At 42.9% G+C, this 22,886-nt stretch overlaps 2 protein-coding genes across 2 annotated transcripts; both read left to right on the top strand.

Annotated features, from left to right (window-relative positions):
- Positions 1–9,398: 9,398 nt before the first annotated feature.
- LOC115163896 (olfactory receptor 10G4-like) lies at positions 9,399–10,372 on the top strand. Its single transcript, XM_029716100.1, has one exon. It carries the CDS (start codon positions 9,428–9,430, stop codon positions 10,370–10,372), a length of 945 nt encoding a protein of 314 aa, XP_029571960.1. The 5' UTR covers positions 9,399–9,427.
- A 3,287-nt stretch (positions 10,373–13,659) lies between these two features.
- Positions 13,660–22,489, top strand: LOC115163894 (olfactory receptor 24-like). Its single transcript, XM_029716099.1, is given in 3 exon segments — positions 13,660–13,770; positions 21,786–22,352; positions 22,355–22,489. Coding segments are annotated over 3 exon segments (813 nt in total).
- The last annotated feature ends 397 nt before the right edge of the window (positions 22,490–22,886 follow it).

Below are 22,886 nucleotides of genomic sequence, written 5' to 3'. Positions count from 1 at the left end.
ATTAAATTAGGGATGATATTCCAGATGCAATCCTTATTTCTTAAATAGTTTTGTATCCATTTGATCTTAAAGATTAAAATCCAGAGCATTCAACCCTCCCTCACTTTGGGTGCTACATATTACCGCCTTTCTTAAATAATGAGGTTAATTCCTCCATTTGAAGTTAAATAATTTAGGATCAACCATTTTAGTTACTGACAGAGAAACATCCAAGGCAAGGGAGGTATAAACTAATCTGGACAGACCTTCAGATTTTGACAAAAGTACACGTCCAGATAAAGAAAGATCTCCTAATAACCAGGAGTTAAATATCTTTCCAATTTTCTCTACAATAGAAGAGAAATTTAAGTTGGCCCTTTCTTTCTGATCTTTGCTGACTTTAATACCAAGATATGTAATCACAACTTTTACAGGGATATTACATACTGAGTTGATGTCACAATCTTTTCAACACAAATAATTCACATTTCTAATATTCATAGATAAACCAGATACATGTGAGAAGGCATTAATACCCTCAATAGCTTTTCTGATTTCATTACGATCTTTCAAAAGATTGTAGTGTCTTCAGACAATTGTGAACATTTTATCTCTTTATCTTGTATCTGAATACCCCTAAAGCTATCCTTATTGATATGAAGTGCCATAACTTGTGTGACCAATAACAAAAACAAAGGAGAAATTAGGAATCCTTGTTTAATTTCACATCTGATGTCGAATCTCTGTCAAGTACGATGGGATAATTTAACAGAGCTGTTACTATTATTGTAAAGTGTCTTAATTACACTTTGAAAATATTGACCAAAACCAAAAAATTTATGAGTCTCAAAAATAAAATAATGTTGAACTGTATCAAAAGTCTTGTAAAAGTCTACCAATAAAATAAAGCTATCTTCCATAATGTTCTCATTGTAGTCTATCAAGTCCAATACTAGTCGAATATTATTACATATACTGTATGTCTGCCCTTCATAAAACCAGACTGGGTATCATCAATGATTTTGTCAAGACCTTTTTTAAGTCTTTCTGAAAAGATGGATGCAAGTAGCTTTCCATCATTATCAATTAATGTGATTGGTCTCCAATTTTCTAACATCACAGGATCTTTGTTTGGTTTGGGGATTACAGAAATGAGGCCTTGTGACAGAAACAGGCAGGACCCCTAAATCAATTGCCTCCTTAAAAACATTGAATATAAAATCAACAATATCCTCCTGAAAAGATTTATAGAATTCACTAATAAGGCCATCGTTGCGTGGAGATTTGTTCTCTTTTAACTTGCTGATACATTTTTTTATTTCATTAATAGAAATACATTCATCACATGACTTTTGGAAGTCTTCATCTATGAATTTTGCATAGTCTGACAGTCTAGAACGGCAGATATGTCACTAGTAGGACAGGCATCACTGGTATTAAGGTTACCATAGAATTCTGAAACATATTTTGAAATATCTTTGGGGTTCTCATTTTATTTGCCATCTATATTAAGCGTATGAATAGATGTAAATTCAGAATTTCTCTCTAAATTGTTAAATTATTTTGTGTTTTTTTCACCTTCCTCCAACCATATCCTTCTTGATCTTACAAATGCCCCTTTTGCTCTCTCTTCATACATTCGGTACATTTCTAGTTATAAAGAAGATAACTGACCATTTCCTTCTTCATCAAGAAGGAATGTATTTCCTTAACAAGTTTATCTTCCCTCAATCTTTTAAGTTCAGCAGTTTCTTTACCTCTCAACATGGCTGTTTGTCTTATTTCATACATTGCCAATATTTCCCAAAATACTTTATAAGGACCGACGCTGGAGATGAGAAGCAGGTACGGGGTGTTGAACATTTAATGCGGAACAGACAGGTAACAAGACAGGAACAGCGTCAGCACATGGGTAACAATGACATACGAACATTAATGCAGCAGCGGGGAACAGAGATGGGGAACTAACAAATATAGGGGAGGTAATAAACAGGTGATTGAGTCCAGGTGAGTCCAATAATACCCTGATGCGCATGACGGGGAAAGGTAGGTGTGTGTAATGATGGTGGCAGGAGTGCGTAATGTTGGGGAGCCTGGTGCCTTCGCGCGCAGGGATGGAGAGCGGGAGCAGGTGTGGCAGACTTAAAGAGTTGGGATTTCCTCCAATTGTCTTGTATAATATCCTTGGCATCCACCTTGCAATTATCATTTTCCAACAGTCGCCTATTGAGTTTCGGTTTATTAACTTCTGATCGATTAATATGTATAGATAAGTACATAACTTTATGATCAGTAAGAATTCATGGTTCAATGGATACCTTGACAACAGTATTATCTAATAAATTAGAAATCACCCATCAATTCTTGACTGTCCGGACATGTCCTTGTTACTCCAAGTGAAGTCCTTTTTATCAGGATATTTAGATCTCCAAATATCGACTAATCCAAGACGAAGACATAGATTATTAAACTCAGGATTAGCAATGCTGGATCTGTTAGGAGGGGGATATCTGTCAATCATCACATTAGATACAGAATTAACATCTCCACCTAAGATAATTTTGATACTCTATTAATCTCTTCTTCAAATTTTTGAAATAATATCCTGTCATTTTGTTTGTTGTTGGATGCATAAATATTCCCTAATAAAAACATTTCACTGTTGAAATTCAGTGTTAAAATGAACCAACGTCCAGAGTGGTGAATCTTACTACTGATGACCTTCCCTTTAAATGTACCTCTTAAAACTGCTACACCTGCAGAGTGGTTGTTGCCATATGTTAGATATCATTACCCCAAAAAGCTAGATCGGAAGAACAAGCATGAGTCTTTTGTAGAAAGTAAAAGTCTGCATTAAACCGTTTGCAATACAGGAAAATAGCCTTATGTTTGAGTAAATTACAAATACCCCTGACATGAATTGAACAAAGAGATAAAGACATCAACTTCAACCAACCTTGTTATGCTAATATAAGCTTTCCCTAAGGATATGTAACTCAAAAGGATTTCCATCCCATTATTAACCCCTCCAACAAAAAACAAAGAAATACTAGTCATAAAGTTGCCAAAGTATTCTTACTCCCACAAGGGGGAGACATTGTGTAGACTTTACAATAAGCAGTTATTCACCCATAGTTAGTGTTTAGTTTACCAGTTCTCAGGTCAGCCTTTTCTCACTCAAGTGTTTGTGTAATTTTTTTACAGTAAAAGGCTGCTTTTCACCTGGCAATTAGACTGTTTTCAGGCCGACCAATTCTGTCCGAGTTAGACTCTCTCTCTCAAATGTTCTGATTTGGCTGCATTTCTTTCCCATCGATGATCACTCTTGCACCGACAACAAAATGCCGTTTTCCCTGCCTTTCGAGCTGCAACCACCATCGGCCACAGTTTATCTTGTGTCACTTTGTCCGCTGAGCTCAGATCCTCAGTGAACCTCAATTTTTGCTTCATGAGGAACTCACAAGACTCCAGAGAAGACCCTGAGTAGATCTGTTGGTGTACCGGATGATGGTTGTCCTCGGTCTCTTGTCTTGATCCTTGAGTCTTCCCAAACGTTTTTTAAAATTTATTTCACCTTTATTTAACCAAGTAGGCCAGTTGAGAACAAGTTCTCATTTACAACTGCAACCTGGCCAAGATAAAGCAAAGCAGTGCGACAAAAACAACAACACAGAGTTACACATAAATAACACAATAGAAAAATTGATGTACAGTGTGTACAAATGTAGAAGAGTAGGGAGGTAAGGCAATAAATAGGCCATAGAGGCGAAATAATTACAATTTAGCATTAACACTGGAATGATAGATGTGCAGAGGATGATGTGCAAGTAGAGATAGAGCAACAACAACAAAATAACAATATGGGGATGAGGTAGTTGGGTGGGCTATTTACAGATGGGCTGTGTACAGGTGCAGTGATCGGTAAGCTGCTCTGACAGCTGATGCTTAAAGTTAGTGAGGGAGATATAAGTCTCTAGCTTCAGTGATTTTTGCAGTTCATTCCAGTCATTGGCAGCAGAGAACTGGAAGGAAAGGCAGCCAAATGACGTGTTGGCTTTGGGGATGACCAGTGAAATATACCTGCTGGAGCGAGTGCTACGGGTGGGTGTTGCTATGGTGACCAGTGAGCTGAGATAAGGCAGGGCTTTACCTAGCAAAGACTTATAGATGACCTGGAGCCAGTGGGTTTGGCGACGAGTATGAAGCGAGGGCCAGCTAACGAGAGCATACAGGTCGCAGTGGTGGGTAGTATATGGGGCTTTGGTGACGAAACAGATGGTACTGTGATAGACTAGTAGTTGGTGAACCAGGCGAGGCAGTCATTTGAGAAGCCAAGGCTATTGAGTCTGCCGATAAGAATGCGATGATTGACAGAGTCGAAAGCCTGAAGACGGCTGCACAGTACTGTCTTTTATTGATGGCAGTTATGATATCGTTTAGGACCTTGAGCGTGGCTGAGGTGCACCCATGACCAGCTCGGAAACCAGATTGCATAGTGGAGAAGGTACGGTGGGATTCGAAATGGTCGGTGATCTGTTTGTTAACTTGGCTTTCAAAGATTTTAAGGTCTATAACAGTTTAGGTCTAGAGTGTCTCCCCCTTTGAAAAGAGGGATGACCCGGCAGCTTTCTAATCCTTGGGGATCTCAGACGGTACGAAAGAGAGGTTGAACAGGCTAGTAATAGAGGTTGCAACAATTTTGGCGTATAATTTTAGAAAGAGAGGGTCCAGATTGTCTAGCCCAGCTGATTTGTAGGGATCCAGATTTTGCAGCTCTTTCAGATAATCAGCTGTCTGGATTTGGGTGAAGGAGAAGCGGGGGGGCTCTGGAAAGTTGCTGCAGGGGGTGCTGAGCTGTTGGCCAGGGTAGGGGTAGCCAGAAAAATGCTTCTTGAAATTATTGATTATCGTAGATTTATCAGTGGTGACAGTGTTTCCTAGCCTCAGTGCAGTGGGCAGCTGGGAGGAGGTGCTCTTGTCTCCATGGACTTTACAGTGTCCCAAATTTTTTGGGAATTGGTGCTACAGGATGTAAATTTATATTTGAAAAAGTTAGCAAAAGTCTGTTTGAAAAAGCTAGCCTTACCTAACTGACTTAGTATATTGGTTCCTGACTTCCCTGAAAAGGTACATATTGCGGGGGCTATTCGATTCTCACGCAAAACGTCACAGGATGTTTTTGTGCTGGTCAAGGCCAGTCAAGTCTGGGGTGAACCAAGGGCTATATCTATTCTTAGTTATAAATTTTTTGAAAGGGGTATGCTTATTTAAGATGGTGAGGAAAGCACTTTTAAAGAGCAAACAGGCATCCTCTACTGACGGTATGATGTCAATATCCTTCCAGGATACCCGGGCCAGGTCGATTAGAAAGACCTGCTCGCTGAAATGTTTTTAAGGGAGCATTTGACAGTAATGAGGGGTGGTTGTTTGACCGCAGACCCATTACGCACACAGGCAATGAGGCAGTAATCGCTGAGATTCTGGTTGAAGACAGCAGAGGTGTATTTACAGGGCAAGTTGGTCAGGAAGATATCTAACAATGAACGATGTCCACATTTTCCTGAAGTTTGGCTTTTGATTTGGAAATGACAGCTCCACAGATGTCAACAACTCTGCATTTGATGTCCTCACCGGCCTGCTCTGGAATTCTATGGAGCCTCAGGTTCCACCTGCCCTGGTATCTCTCCACCTCATTCACCTTTTGCTCAAGTGCAGCCACCTTTTGTTCATTTCTCTTGCAGATATCTTCCACTTTCTTCATGTCACTTTTGAGAGTTTTCACTTCTCAAAAGATAAAGTTAACAGATTTTTCCATGGCCTCAATTTTCATCGTATTCTCCCTAACCATGTCCTCCAAGCCATTTGCCCTTTCATCTATCTTTGTTGTCAAAAGCATTGCAATATTGTTTTGCATCTCAAGGAGTGACATACCTTCTTGGCGTCTCATCTTTTTTCCCTAGGGCTTGACTGGAGTGCTGGGGACTGGAGGGGTGCAAGTTGTGAGCATTGTAGTCTGTGCTCACCACATTTTCATCACCCATAGTAGTATTTCCCCCAACAGTTCTGAAGAGGAGTACCCAAAACCATACTATCTGTTGCTGTTAATTGTCCATCTGACGATTTCTCCATTTCTTTTCTTTTGGTTGTGGAAGTTTCCATGTAGACAAGCTAGTTTTTGAGCTAGCTAGCTGATCTGGCTGTCTAGTGTTGTCGCAAAATTAGTTTAGAGGTGAATAACTTGCAGAAAGTAATCATCTACTTTGGTAAACAAAATAAACCATATTCATACGGGGTTTTATGACCTTAGAAATTACCAAATGGTCATATTTGGGTAAGGAAATCCAATCCAATAATTCCAATAATTCCCCAAAAAATGCATCTGCACTGACCGCTATCTTGCACGCCCTCTAGATGCAGTATAGATGCAGCCACTGTATTTTAGCTAGCTAACGTTAGAATTGCTAGCTATTTTTTACAAACTTTGCTAGCTAATGATAACATTGCCTTCTGTCTAAAGTAAATTTGACTACATGATAATGCTGGCAAAGTTGTTTCCTACTAAATATTTGACTACTTCAGCAATGTCATCGTATGTTGAGGCACAATAGTGTAATTTAGACTAAACAGTAGTTAGCCTCCATCCAGAATGACTGGGTTTATCACCACTTTAGGGCACTGCTATGGCGCCGTCAATAGAGGGCGGCTTGAGAACATTCATAACAATGGCATGACACGACTGAGTGACAGAGCTGCAACCTATGAATAGTTTGATTGTATTGACATTCCCAGCCTTAGTTACAGTGGTTTGTTTTTGTTTAAAAAATGAAGTAATTGAAACTGAAACGGTGCATCCCGAATGGGTGGTGGCAGCAAACAATGTACCAGGCCAGCTGTGATTTACAACCAGATTGCAATATTTTTTGGACAACCAAGAAATGTATTGGTGAATTATATTAATCATGCATTGAACTGCATCCATATATTCTGCCAACAATGCCTTACTGTAAGCCATTGTATTTGGAGTCAAATATAACCTATTTTTAAAACCTTTAATAAAGTTGGTTTTGAAATCTGTGAATTTGATATTTTTGACTGACATTATGATTGTCTGTTTGTTCCATATCTGCATAGGAGTCAAATATAACCTATTTTTAAAACCTCTAATAAAGTTGGTTTTGAAATCTGTGAATTTGATATTTTTGACTGACATTATGATTGTCTGTTTGTTCCATATCTGCAAAGTAGTTAAAGTAGTCAGTTTTTAACGCTCCATGATCTTGGCTGTCTAACTGACGACAGTCTGAGCAGGTCTCTTTGCTGATGTTGCATTTGACTTTGAATATGAGTTTACGTGAGCTCATTTCACCTAATCAGAAAATTGGGCCGGCCATCTTGGTAGTCCGGTTCCGACTGGAATTTGGATGTACGAAGCATTCTCTGAAGGTCACAATACACAATAAGGGTGCAAATACTCCGGTTTGGCGGTAGAAGCTGTTTAGAAGCCTCTTGGACCTAGACTTGGTGCTCCAGTACCGCTTGCTGTGCGGTAGTAGAGAGAATAGTCTCTGACAAGGGTGGCTGGAGTCTTTGACAATTTTTAGGGACTTCCTCTGACACCGCCTGGCATAGAGGTCCTGGATGGCAGGAAGCTTGGCCCCAGAGACATACTGGGCCGTACGCACTACCCTCTGTAGTGCTTTTTGGTCGGAGGCCGAGCAGTTGCCATACCAGGCAGTGATGCAACCTGTCAGGATGTTCTCGATGGTGCAGCTGTAGAACCTTTTGAGGATCTGAGGACCCATGCCAAATCTTTTCAGTCTCCTGAGGGGGAATAGGTTTTGTCGTGCCCTCTTCACGACTGTCTTGGTGTGCTTGGACCATGTTCGTTTGTTGGTGACGTGGACACCAAGGAACTTGAAGCTCTCAACCTGCTCCACTACAGCCCTGTCGATGAGAATGGGGGTGTGCTCATTCCTCCTTTCACTGTAGTCCACAATCATCTCTTTTGTCTTGATCACGTTGAGGGAGAGGTTGTTGTCCTTGCACCACACAGTCAGGTCTTTGACCTCCTCCCTTTAGGCTGTCTCGTCATTGTCAGTGATCAGGCCTACCACTGTTGTGTCATCGGCAAACTTAATGATGGTGTTGGAGTCGTGCCAGGCCGTGCAGTCATGAGTGAACAGGTAGTACAGGAGGGGACTGAGCACGCAGCCCTGAGTGGCCCCCGTGTTGAGGATGTGTTGTTACCTACTCTTACCACCTGGGGGGCGCTAGTCAGGAAGTCCCGGATCCAGTTGCAGCGGGAGGTGTTTAGTCCGAGGGTCCTTAACTTATTGATGAGCTTTGAGGACGCTATGGTGTTGAATGCTGAGCTGTAGTCAATGAATAACATTCTCACATAGGTGTTCCTTTTGTCCAGGTGTGAAAGGGCAGTATGGAGTGCAATAGAGATTGCATCATCTGTGGATCTGTTGAGGCGGTATGCAAGTTGGAGTGGGTCTAGGGTTTCTGGGATAATGGTGTTGATGTAAGCCATGACCAGCCTTTCAAAGCACTTTATTGCTACAGACGTGTGTGCTACGGGTTGGTAGTCATTTAGGCAGGTTAGGCCAGTCCAACTAGCATGTGTAAAACCTTTAGTGACATCATATTCCAATCATTCAGAATAGTTTAATTTAGCAACCACTGAAAGCCTAGTATTTTCCTTATTCATTAGGGACATATCCATCCATGTTCCTGCTTTGGACTCAAGGGAAATGATTATTATGTAGATATATTATAATCTCAGTTTGATATCAAGGATATGGTTGGTTGTTGGGTCTCTACCTAGGAGGTTCTCAGGTGAACCAACCATGTATAAATATCCCATGCCATCATAGAGAGGATAGCCATTGGATCTCCAGGTGAGCTCATCCAAAGGAAGGATGTAGGTGTCTTAGAGGTTCAGATGTAGAACTATATCATCTCACTGTGTGGTATAATGTCTCATCTCACTGTGTGGTATCATGTGTAATCTCACTGTGTGGCTAATCATGCAGTATCCTGATAGCGTCAGGATTGTTGATATGAAAACATTCAATGAGTAGTATATTAGAACAGGATGATGATACTTTATGTAAAAATCATGATTCTGTTTGAAGAGATTATCACGATTCAATATAATCAATCGTAGCATTATTGTTTGTTTGCTGTGCATTGTTTTCTCATTGTTTTGAGTATATTTAATTCATGACCACTTTTTCTGATTTGAAAATTAAGAAACGTAAGAGAATGAGAATTGAGAATGTGCTTATAGCTTTTGGTGCTTAAATGTTGTAAGATTGATTTAGAACAGTTATTCAGTAAAGCAACAGTCATAATGGCGTAAGAAGTGCATGTTCATAAGTCTGGTTGAATGACACCTATTTTTTCCCTTGTAGCTGTTTGGACCTTCGAGGGACAGTGGAATATGTCCTTGGGAAATGTCTCTGGCAAAATAATACATCAATTTGTCATCGGTGGTTTTGACACAATTGACAGACCTCTGACAATGGGGATTGTAGTTCTGTGTATCTATCTCCTAGTCATGCTTGCTAATGTGGCAAATGTATGTTTTATCCTTCATGATAAGCGTTTGCACAAGCCAATGTATCTTCTGATTTGCAACCTTGCTGTAGTTGATATGCTGTACAGCTCCAGTGCCAGTCCAACTATGATTGGTGTGCTGGTAGCTGGTGATAAAACCATAGCTTATGTGTCGTGCTTCATTCAGATGTTTGTTTTCCACCTGGGGGGCGTAATGGAGATGTTTGCTATCTCTGTCATGGCTTTTGATCGTTTGATTGCAATCTCTAGTCCACTGAGGTATCAAAGTATCCTCACCAATGTTCGTACTCTGGTTCTGACCGGTGCTCTGTGGATGGTTGCCTGTGCTTTTGTGGCTGTTATGCCTGCCACTGTGTTGTCTCTCCCTTACTGCCACTCAACCCTCAAATACACCTTCTGTGATTATGCTGCGTTAGTGAGAGCCACTTGTGTCAATCCTAACTACTATTTTAATATGATAACCATTATCACCTCCTTTCTCCTGTTTGGCACGTTCTGTTTTATTTGCCTGTCCTACATATGGATCATATTTGCTATGGCTAAAATGTCCTCCAAGAACGACAAGAGGAAGATGTACAGTACTTGCTTCAGTCACTTGATAGTGGTAGTGTGTTATTACGTTCCTTTATTTGTACGTATAGTCTTGACCAGGCTAGGTGTGGTGCTGACCTTGGAAGAGCGTCATGGCTTGATGATTGGGGCTATTCTCGGGCCCTCTCTTGTAAATCCCTTTGTATACTGTTTTAGAACCAAAGAGATCAAAAACAAAATGTTGAAGATGTTTAACAAAGTTGCGCCCACTGAATAAAAATGTTAAAAAACGGTTTAATGAAGTCATCTCCTTGTTGTGTAGCCTACTGTATGAGTGAATGTGTAAAAACATGTCTGTTACCGTGCTCTATAGAAGCATGCTGGCCTATGTTTTAATTTCACCTTTATTATGTTCTCTATTGGCAATAGCAGACATCAGGTATAAATCAATACAAATCAGGTGTCAAATCCCCTGTTAATATATTAAAATGTAAAAAAAATATAGATATTATATATAGATAGGATGTGTTAGAGAAACAATACACAAAGTATTCCTACAAATCTGTGCACTAGAAAAATATGGACCCTTGTCACGTCCTGGCCAGTAAAAGGGGTTATTTGTCATTTAAGTTTTGGTCAGGGCGTGGCAGGGGGTGTTTGTTTTGTGTTTCGGTGTTTTTGGTTTAGGTTCTATGTTTTCTATTTCTATGTTTAAATCTAGTTTTCTATTTCTATGTTGGGTTTTTGGCAATGACCTCCAATTAGAGACAGCTGGTTGTCGTTGCCTCTAATTGGAGGCCATATTTAGTTGAGGTTTGTTTCACTTGTGTTTTGTGGGTAGTTATTTCCTGTATAGTCTGTGCACCTTATGGGACTGTTTCATTGTTTCTTTCTTTTGTTTAAGTGTTATTTCTAATAAATTAAGAAGATGAGCACTTTACCCGCTGCGCCTTGGTCCAATCCTCACGATGCCTATGACAACCCTGTGCTTTAAAAACAATAAGAACACAACCAAAAGGAGACCTATGACCCAAAGTCACTATTTCACCAACATTATCAGTAGTGGGAGAATAACACTGTATTTTAACTCCACATGAAAACTAGGAACATGTATCCTCTTGACTGGAACAGTATCAGCCCCTTCATTTGTTTTCATGTTTGCGTCAGCCTTCTATCAGGTGGCCTAACTCTGATGCATTGTATTACGACATCTGTCTCTTCAGATAACACTCAAAATCGTCAACACATCATTAACCAAGCTCAATTAGCTGTGGAACACCTGAGCAGTGCTACAGTGCTAACCAACACTCCTGCGGTATCTGTGGTTTCATTTCAGACTAACTAGCACAACTAAATGATGGATGCAACAGTGCACACTTATTTTCTAGTGTTCCTTACAAAGAGTAAATAAACAGCACATAGGCTTTAGTTTATTCAACGTAGGCAATACAAATAGATTGTGTGATGTCTTAGATTTTCCTTGAGAATGTTTTTTGCAATATCATAGAATGGTGTTGTTTTTCTTACAATAAATTACCAGTTTGATTTTGTTTTATACATCACAATACATCTAAGTTATCCTGAATGACAGGCTAAGATGTAAATCCTCCCTGTCTAGGCCTAGTCCCTGCCCCTGGAGTGATTCAATGACTCATTAGTCAGTTAATATTCAATTTTCTCATGTGTAATTTAAATCTCAGGATACTTTAATGACATGGGGCTGCTTTTAGATCTGACAGCATTAGTTAGTCTAATTATTTATTTTAGAATGTATTGATGCATATAGTGTCAGCATGATATCTTTTGAGACATACATTTATAAATAAAGCAGGACTGTTCTTTCTGACCTGCAAACAACTTCATGGTCATAATTATAACCCCCATATGACATGCAAAGTAAAGAAAAAAATCCCGCCTAAAGACGTCTTAATCTGGTTGTAATTTGGTTTCCTGAAGTCACGTCACTTTTTTATCAAAAAATAATGTAATTGTAATGTTGCATCCCTATTTTGTCCATGGGAGCTGACTGCAGTACCATTTTTTTGCTGGGTTTCACACTCATATAGTTGTATATTAGTTGTCAATGTAAAATGAGTGTTAGTCATTAAGATTGGTTCTCTTTCAATTATTGGTTACATGGGGGTTCGCTAGGACCACCTACTCTCTTGAAGCAACCAATCAAAAGCGTCTGTTGGAAACAGACAGTTAGAGTGGCGAATGAGGTGAGACCCTCACTTCCATAAAAATAACCACTCTCCCACCCTCTGCTTATTCTAGCTTTCCTCATATCAACTGAATATCTGTTTGCCTGCTAAACTGCTCACAAGGGAACCATTAAGGATATCATTGCCGAGCATAGGTGTTCAGACCCTGTTGAGAGGTTGAGTACTAACTGGAAGGTTAGTGTTTTAGTGGTGAAATTCCTTTTCAAATTCTCAGTCTCCGTTGGTAGCTAGCATCACTGCTAGCAGTTGAGACTCAGTGAGCCCGCTGTGCAAGGCTTAAGCAAACTTGGCTAGCTTGCTGAAAGGCAACTAACCTCACTAGCAGTGGTGTAAAGTACTCTGTTATAGAGAACACTTTCCATTGAGCAAGAGATCAATAGTACAAGTTCTTTAATGTACTACTTAAGTTGTTTCCTGGGGTATTTGTACTTGACTTTACTATTTATATTTTTGACTACTTTTTCTTCTACTTCACTACATTCCTAAAGAAAATCCTATCTTTTTTACTCCATTAATTTTCCCTGACACCCAAAAGTAGTCGTTACATTTTCAATGCTTAGTAGGACAGGAAAAAGAGAACAACCCTGTCATTCCCTCTGCTTCTGATCTGGCGGACTCACTAAACAAAAATGCTTAATTTGTAAATGATGTGTGAGAGGGAGTGTACCCCTGGCTATCCGTAAATGTAAAAAAATAAAAATAATTGTGCTGTCTGGTTTGTTTAAAAATATAAGGAATTTGAAAATATTTATACTTTTATTTTTTACTTTTAATACTAAAGTATATTTTAGCAATTACATTTACTTTTAATACTTAAGTAGTTTTTAAACCCAAAAGGGTAGCAGGTATAGCTCCCTTCTCTCATCTAGTTTAACCTACATTCACCAGTTGTGTTAACTAGCCTTCACAGTGCCGTTGGTCAGGGGAGCATCAAGGTACCGTTGGTCACAGGAGTACTCTTTCTGAAGGCGAACTCGGTCACACAGTTTCCTTCAGCCAGCACTGAGCTAGCCATAGCATACCTTCCCCCCAAGGTCGCTTTCACCATGAGGTCACTGCTAGCTTGCTAACAACCCACAAGCCTCGCTATAGTGTTATAGCTATAGCGTTATATGGTGATAAATATTGCTAGCTGTTAGCCACAAGGCTCCTAACTAACTAGCTTGGTACACCGTTTACACAAGCTGCTATTTGCTAGAGACTCCCATCCCAGACAGCCCCAATAAAACAACTGCTCCCCGCAGCACCAGTTTTCCTCAGGGAAGCTAAGAGCTTGTGGGAAAAAAACCTCACTAGCAGGATTCTTGCTAAGTGTATGCCAAACCTGGACTTGCACAATATGGAGGAATTCGGCTTTGGCAACCCTCCCATGGTGGAGCCATCACTGGCTCACCACCTCAGCCCCTCACATCGTATTACTAACGACACCAGCGCCTCACTCCCTGGGAAGGTGAAGCGCTTTACTGCCTCTGTTTTTAAGAAAGGCCACAGCCCAAGCAATTAGAGCCCTCAAAGTTACCTTTTTATTGTTGGCATATCAGGCTGAGTTACTGGAGGAAGTGGGGAAGCAACTGGACTAGACCCAGATGCTTAGGAGATTACAGACCTGAACCTCGGTAACTCCCGTAGTGCCATCCAAGGCTGTGGTCTAGCCTTGAGCCTAGCAGTAGTGGGAGAAAGGGCTGAGCTTATCCAGCTTAATTTTTTAACAGAAAGAGAAATGGTGGACCTCCTGGATGCCCCAGTGACACCCAAGGAGTTGTTCGGGCCCACTGTCCCCACCACAGAAGTGTGACATGCGCAAGGAAGTAGTCTTACGACGCGGCAGCAGCAAGGTTCTGCCCCTCTGTCCCTCTTAAAGGAGGTAGGAAGGGCAGCTGAGGAGGATAGTGTGCAGGGCCATACCCTCTCTCTTTGGGTTTAATAGTTGCTACTCCTTCCCCTCTCCAGGTTTCGCAGCAGTGGGTAGGCAGAGCTGTGTTAAAACGAAACCCTATTCTCTGTGCAGCAGCTCACTTTTGTGACCGCGTTCATGTGAGGAAATGGAGGAGACACTTTTTGTTCCTCCCGGAATGCCTCCCTTTGCCCCGGGGATAGAGCCTATCACAGTCAAGCAAGCTATGATATGCGCCACTCCAGTTTTCCCACAATAGGGCAATGCTACTCTGTACGACAGGCAGGGGAACCCGAACCATACCGCTCCCTCGTTCTATGGGAGTACAGGTTTCCAGGTCTCACTGGTAAACCCTCTAAGCCCTTTTTAGGATTCTGAGGGGTGTTTTTCTGCATTACCAAATGAGGAGAGTTACAAACTTCACACACCAGTCAGAGTTATACTTAAACTACATCTTTAATAATTAAGAGTTTTGCAATAGCACTTTGACTTTCAATGATGCGCTATCTCTAATGAACCATTGAAAAGTGTCAACACAAAAGTACAAAGATCTTTTATAGCCAAGATACACCCCTCTCAGCGTACATGACGAACCACAGATACATAGAATGGGTCATAAGGTTACATTTTGTATGAAAGATATCTATAAAACATAGCAGACAGCAACTGCTGTGTCAACAGTTTTCATTGTATAGACCAGTGTCTGGTCCTCCTACTCCAAACTGGAACCGTCTCTCCCTGGTACGGTATAGAACAGAACCATTAGCTCATCCAATGGCATAAATCAATTGACAACTCTAGATACTCCCATCTCAAGTAAACCCCCTCTTGACTCCACTCCTGGACAAGCTCACTGAGGGGAGTGAGCCTCTTGGTCATACACTATCCCAAGATAAGTGCAACATCAGAGGGGACATACAATGGTCCAGACACTGCCATACACCTTCCCCCACTGCCAAAGGAGGGAGTGACTTGCGCACAGACATTGTGGAGACAAGTAATTGGTTCCCCATTAATCATGCCATCCCTTCACATGGTTTAAGAATAGGTAAAGACACATTCACATATGAAGACAATGTTTCATTCTGTCCTCTTCCCTTTCTGATATTCTGCATAGCACCAGGGACATGTGAAAGACAAGCCTGACCTCTCCCCTCTCTGGGCCCCAAGTGACTGAGCCCTAGCTAAGGGAAGACGTGCAACTGTCAACACCAGAGTCCAAAGGGATACATTCTAATGACAAGTATCTCACATAAGCATATTATGCAAATAAAACATCTTAATTATCTATGTTACCCAACTTATTCTGATTCATCCGCCACACTCTACTTGGCAAAGACAACTTGGCTCTGTAATAGAGAACACTCTCCATTGAGCAAGAGATCAAACAGTATAGTTATTCCTTAGTTTACTTTCTGGATCTCGGCAGGTAGCCAGGCGGGTAGGAGCTTTGGGCCAATAACCGAAAGGTTGCTGGCTTGAATATCAGAGCTGACAAGGTAAAAATCTGTCATTCTGCCCCTGAGCAAGGCAGTTAACCCACTGTTCCCCGGGAGCCGATGACGTGGAAGTCGATTAAAGCAGCCCCGCCTACCTCTCTGATTCAAAGGGGTTGGGATAAATGCGGAAGACATGTTTCAGTTGAATGCATTCAGTTGTACATCTGATTAGGTACACCGTTTCCTTAGTTTACTTTCTGGATATTAGGGAAAGGGGGGAGGGGCAACGCCCTCACAGGCGTCGGAGCCTCAGACAGCTATCTAGTACTCCCAAGTCCACAAAGCTTTGGCTTTTCCTCATCACGTTTTTTTACTAAGATTGGTTCACGCAAGCCGGCCACTGCCTGCTCTATCTTCCCATCTTACGGGAGCGAGTGGCTGAGGAACTTTATAGCTCTTGACAACCCTCCTCTATGTAGCAGGGCCAAGACTTACCAGTGATGTATCTGTCCTACTGCCCACGTTTAGGAATACTGTGCTGCAGGTGTTTCCCTCTTCCTTCAAGCTACATTCCCTGAAGTCTTACGTCATAGCGCTGGCTACTCTGTCCCGAGAGAGCCTGCTTCCCGCATTTATCCAGACTTACTGCAGCCTGGTAGAAGCGACGACCCGAGGAGACCTGATCCCGAAACACATTTGGGGTGGAAGAGCTTACACACCCATGAGAAGTGGGTGATGCCGTATGCTTTCCCTCCTCATCTTTGAGCCCCTCGATGACCAGTTATTTTCCGGTTGGCAGTTACAACCCTCCTTACGACCAGTCCTGGCAGCTATCTTCATGCAGGGCCTTTACCCAAGCGAACAAAGCAATTTTCCCATTGTCGCACCTTTGAGCCTATGGCTTTTCGCCTGTCAACCTTCCCTAGAAAGGAGTCCCCATTGTTGTCTAGTACATGTGGTTAGCATCTACTTGGATTGTAGGAGAGCTTGGGCAAGGGTGTCATGCTCCACGCTCGTTGGGCTCTTCTATTTTCAATGGGACCATTAAATTGATTTATAATGGTGAGGGTAATAGCCTTCAGAGTGGCTTGGAAGGGCCCTTTCCTACAGAGTAGTTGACATCTTGGTCACTGTTTTTGGGGAATATCTCATTAAACTGAGATTGTATGCTTCCCCTCACTTTCTTTGAGGTTTTTCCCCCTTTGGGTTGTCTTTGCACCTTTTTCTGTGCATTCTCCCTTAGTTTCGGGACCTCTGAAGGATGCTGATGTTGGAACTTCCCTGGCTTCAGAGAGAATTTTTGCAATACGGGAGTTGGCCACATCCCCACGAGAGATATCAAAAGAAATAATTGAAAAAGAACTTAAGTTTAGTTGCGTAACCCAGGTTCGCTGACATTATGAGTGAGATACAGTGCATTCGGAAAGTATTCAGACCACTTGACTTTTTTCCAAAAATTGTATATAATTGTTTTTTTAATGGATTAAATAAATAATTTTCCTCATCAATCTACACACAATACCCCATAATGACAAAGTGAAAACAGGTTTTTAGAAATGTTTGAAAATGTATATAATTTTTTTTTTCAAATCTATATATGAAAAAGCAGAAATACCTTTTTTACATAAGTATTCAGACCCTTTGTTCTGAGACTCAAAATTGAGCTCAGGTACATCCTGTTTCCATTGATCGTCCTTGAGATGTTTTTGCCACTTGATTGGTGTCCACCTGTGGTAAATTCAATTGATTGGACATGATTTGGAAAGTCACAAACCTGTCTATACAATGTCCCATTGTTGACAGTGCATGTCAGAGCAAAAAAGCAAGCCATGAGGTCGAAGGAATATTCGGTAGAGCTCCGAGACAGGATTTTGCAGAGGCACAGATCTGGGGAATGGTATCAAAAATGTCTGCTGCATTGAAGGTCCCCAAGAACACAGTGGCCTCCACCATTATTAAATGAAAGACATTTGGAACCACCAAGAGTCTTCCAAGAGCTGGCCACCTGGCCAAACTGAGCAATCAGGGGAGAAGGGCCTTGGTCAGGGAGATGACCAAGAACACGATGGTCACTCTGACAGATCTCCAGAGTTCCTCTGTAGAGATGGGAGAACCTTCCAGAAGGACAACCATCTCTGCAGCACACCATCAATCAGGCCTTTATGGTACAGTGGCCAGACGGACGTTTGCCAAAAAGGCACCTAAAGGACTCTCAGTCCTTGAGAATCAAGATTCTCTTGTCTGAGGAAACCAAGATTGAACTCTTTGGCCTGAATGCCAATTGTCATGTCTGGAGGAAACCTGGCACCATCCGTACTGTGAAGCATGGTGGTGGCAGCATCACGCTGTGGGGATGCTTTTCAGCAGCAGGGACTGGGAGACTAGTCAGGATTGAGGGAAAGATGAAGGGAGCATGGTACAGAGACATCCTTGATGAAAACCTGCTCCAAAGCACCCACGACCTCAGACTGGGGCAAAGGTTCACCTTTCAACAGGACAACGACCCTAAGCACACAGCCAAGACAATGCAGGAGTGGTTTCGGGACAAGTCTTTGAATGAGCCAGGGCCCGGACTTGAACCCGATCGAACATCTCTGGAGAGACCTGAAAATAGCTGTGCAGCGACACTCCCCATCCAACCTGACAGAGATTGAGTGGATCTGCAGAGAAGAATAGGAGAAACTCCCCAAATACAGGTGTGCCAAGCTTGTAGCGTCATCCCCAAGAAGAGGCTGTAATCGCTTTTACTGAGTAAAAGGTCTGAATACTTATGTAAATGTGGTATATCCGTTTTTTTATCTTTTATACATTTGCAAAAAAAATCCCCCAAACTGTTTTTGCTTTGTCGTTATGGGTTATTGTGTGTAGGTTGATGAGGGAAAAAAAATAATTTCATCAATTTCAGAATAAGACTGTAACGTAATAAAATGTGGAAAAAGTTGAGGGGTCTTAATACTGACTGAATGCATTGTATCTCACCACATTCCCCTGCTCGCAAAGAGAGTGAGGAGGAGAAGCAAGCTTGGGAATAACCAGAGGGCAGGAGAGTGGCTCCTTTTATGTAAGTGAGGGTCTCACCTCATTCGCCACTCTACCCGTCTGTCTCCAATAGATACTTTTGATATGTACTTCAGAGAGAGTAGCAAACTCCCACATGAGATATCTCACTCATAATATTAGAGAACCGGGGGTTATGCAAGCAACCTAACTTTTTATGCCAAATAGATTGACAGACCTCTGACAGTAGGGATTGTAATTCTGTGTATCTATCTCCTAGTCATGCTTTCTAATGTGGCAAATATGTTTTATCCTTCATGATGCACAAGTCAATGTATCTTCTGATTTGCAACCTTGCTGTAGTTGATATGCTGTACAGCTCCAGTGCCAGTCCAACTATGATTACATCATTCTCCTGGGGGTTTTCAATATCCTATGACAGACATTTACAGTGAAGGACACTTACATGTAAATGGCACATGGTGCAGACTTTTAACCACAATTAAGTGGCTCTCCTGCAAACAACAGACCTTCACCTGCAAATACAGTGAATGCCTGGCTCAACTTGTTGCCACTGACACCATCTGTTGGTATGTTTGATTCAGTAACTTTTAGTGTGATTTGATCAAATGCCAAGTTATGTTTGTAATGTTTAGGCTACTCTGGTAAAGACAAAAGGTTGTTCTATGTTTTGTATTTCTATGTTAGTTTTGGGAACAACCTCCAATTAGAAGCAGCTGGTTGTCGTTGCTTCTAATTGGAGGCCATATTTATATGGGTTTATTTTCTATTGTGTTTGTGGGTGATTGTTCCATGTATAGGCAAGGTTACCTTACAGGACTGTCGTGCATTTTCTTGTTTTGTTTCAGTGTTCACATATGAATAAAAATATAAGTATGGACACTTACCACCCTGCGTATTGGTCCAATATTTCTTACTCTTCATCAGAAAACGAAACGTATGACAGAATCACCCACCAAACGAGGACCAAGCAGCGGAGGAGGGAGCAGCAGGAGGTGTATACGGAGTCATGGACTTGGGAGGAGATACTGGCTGGAGAAGGACCATGGAGGAAGACTGGAGAGGATCGAGAACGTTATTCGGGAACACGGCTGGCAAGGAAGCCTGAGAGGCAGCCCCCCAAAGAATTTTTTTGGGGGGGCACACGGGTAAGTTGGCTAGGCCAGGACTGGGACCTGAGCCAACTTCCCGTGCTTATTATGGGGAGCGTCGGACCAAGAAAACACCACGCTATGCGGCGATACGCACTGTATCACCAGTGCGCACCTATAGGCCGGTGCGGTCGATACCAGCACTCCGCCCGTGCTGGGCTACAGTAACTATCCAGCCAGAACTGGTTATGCAGGCTGTGTCCTACAGATCTCCAGTGCATAGTCAAGGCCCCGTGTATCCAGTTCCTGCTCCTCGCACTAGCCTTGAGGTGCGTGTCCCTAGTCTGGCGCCTCCAAAGCCAGCCCCACGCACCAGGCCTGTAGTGCGTCAGTCCAGTCCAGTACGTCCTGTTCCTGCTCATCGCACTAGCCTTGAGGTGCGTGTCTCCAGTCTGGTACCTCCAGTACCAGCCCCACGCACCAGGCCTCCAGTGCGTCAGCCCAGTCCAGCTCGTCCTGCTCCTGCTCCTCGCACTAGCCTTGGGGTGCATGTCTCCAGTCTGGTACCTCCAGTACCAGCCCCACGCATCAGGCTTCCAGTGCGCATTCCCTGTCCAGGACTTCCGGCAACAGTACCCCGTCTAGAGAGTCCGGCAACAGTGCCCCGTCTAAAGTGTCCGGCAACAGTGCCCCGTCCAGAGTGTCCGGCAACAGTGCCCCGTCCAGAGTGTCCGGCAACATTGCCCCGTCAAGAGTGTCCGGCAACGTTGCCCCGTCCAGAGTGTCCGGCAACAGTGCCCCGTCCAGAGTGTCCGGCAACATTGCCCCGTCCAGAGTGTCCGGCAACATTGCCCCGTCCAGAGTGTCCGGCAACATTGCCCCGTCCAGAGTGTCCGGCAACAGTGCCCCGTCCAGAGTGTCCGGCAACAGTGCCCTGTCTAGAGACAGCCCTCAGTTCGGAGCCGACAGAGACGGCCCACAGTCCGGAGCCAACAGAGATGGCCCACAGTCCGGAGCCGACAGAGACGGCCCACAGTCCGGAGCCGACAGAGACGGCCCACAGTCCGGAGCCGACAGAGACGGCCCACAGTCCGAGCCGACAGAGTCGCCCTCCAGTCCAGAGCCGACAGAGTCGGCCCACAGTCCGGAGCCGACAGAGTCGCCCTCCAGTCCGGAACCGACAGAGTCGCCCTCCAGCCCGAGGTCTCCAGCGACACGCTTCAGCCCGAGGTCTCCAGCGACATGCTTCAGCCCGAGGTCTCCAGCGACGCGCTTCAGCCCGAGGTCTCCAGCAACGCGCTTCAGCCTGAGGTCTCCAGCGACGCGCTTCAGCCGGAGGTCTTCAGCAGGGGTGGACAGGTTAGGTTGGGGACTAAGTCCAGCGCCTGAGCCACCTCCATAGGAGGAGGATTTGGGAGGGGGGGGGTTGTAGCACAGGAGCCGTCGGTGACGGTAGCCACCTTCCCTTCCCTCCCTTTAGTTTAGGATTTCTTTTTATTTCTTTTTTTTGTGTGAGGTGCATCCGGGATCTGCACCTTTGGGGGGGTACTGTCACGCTCTGACCAGTAAAAGGGGTTATTTGTTATTGTAGTTTGGTCAGGACGTGGCAGGGGTGTGTTTGTTTTGTGTTGTCAGGTTTTTGGGGGTATTGTTCTATGTTTTGTATTTCTATGTTTGTATTTGTATTTCTATGTTAGTTTTGGGAACGACCTCCAATTAGAAGCAGCTGGTTGTCGTTGCTTCTAATTGGAGGCCATATTTATATGGGTTTATTTTCTATTGTGTTTGTGGGTGATTGTTCCATGTATAGGCAAGGTTACCTTACAGGACTGTCGTGCATTTTCTTGTTTTGTTTCAGTGTTCACATATGAATAAAAATATAAGTATGGACACTTACCACCCTGCGTATTGGTCCGATATTTCTTACTCTTCATCAGAAAACGAAACGTATGACATTGGCATTTTAAACTTAGCAGTAGCTGACTTAGGTGAGAGCAGTGCACTAATTCCTAACCTGATTAAGACAATTATTTTTGATTCACAATACATCACCTATGAAGCATGTCTGGCCATTATGTTTTTTGTGTTCTTCTTTATTGCTTTGCAGTCTATGACCCTTGTTGTTCTGGCATGTGATAGGTTTGTTGCCATATGCTTGCCTCTGAGATACCACACTCTGCTCACTAACACTAGCATGTCTGTCTTGATTACAGGGATGTGGCTTGTCAATGTAGTCATTGTTGGTACAACCACGGTGCTGATCACTAGACTGTCTTACTGTAAAACCATAGTTATTGACAGTTATTTCTGTGATCATGGGCCTTTGTACAGAATGGCCTGCAATGACAATTCAGTCAATTCCATCATGGCAAAAGTGAATATAGTACTAGTCCTTCATGTACCGTTCGTTTTCATAGTCCTGTCTTATGTGTGTATTTTACTTGCCCTGTTTAGAATTACTACCTGGGAGGGCCGTGTGAAGGCTCTGAAGACTTGTATATCACACCTTCTCACAGTAGCACTTTTCTTTCTTCCTTTTATATCCACCTACATTGCTGCAGTGACCTTCTCTCTTCACTCCAATGCCAGGATTATCTGTTTGTCTCTTGCTTCAGCTTCCCTCCAATGCTCAATCCAGTCATTTATGTTTTGAATACTGAGGAAATCAGAGGGATTTTGAAAAAAATGGTCAAACAAAACACCTCTAGCATAATACCAGTAAATTGATCAGGTGCTGGTACTGTACATTTGTATGTGACGCTATTCACTCATATCTGTAGTGGTAATTGTACATGTTAGCATTCATCACTATCATAACAGAGTTGTAAGGAATGACGCTAGAGAACAGAAGCAGGTACGGGGAATTGACATTTAGTTAGGAACGGACATGCAAAGGGACAGGAACAGCTTTAGAACTGGGAAACACAAAGACAGATGACAAACAATGCAGCAGCAGGGAACAGAGCTGGGGAACTGACAAATATTGGGGAGGTAATAAACAGGTGATTGAGTGAGTCCAGGTGAGTCCAATATCGCTGATGCGTGTGACGAGGGAAGGCAGGTGTGCGTAAATGGTGGCAGGAGTGCGTAATGCAGGGCAGCCTGGCGCCCTCGAGCGCCATGG

This window comes from Salmo trutta, chromosome 26, assembly GCF_901001165.1.
Source record: "Salmo trutta chromosome 26, fSalTru1.1, whole genome shotgun sequence".
NCBI lineage: Eukaryota > Metazoa > Chordata > Actinopteri > Salmoniformes > Salmonidae > Salmo > Salmo trutta.
The sequence above is the reverse complement of the archived record's forward strand: the minus strand, read 5'-3'. Positions and strand labels throughout refer to the sequence as shown.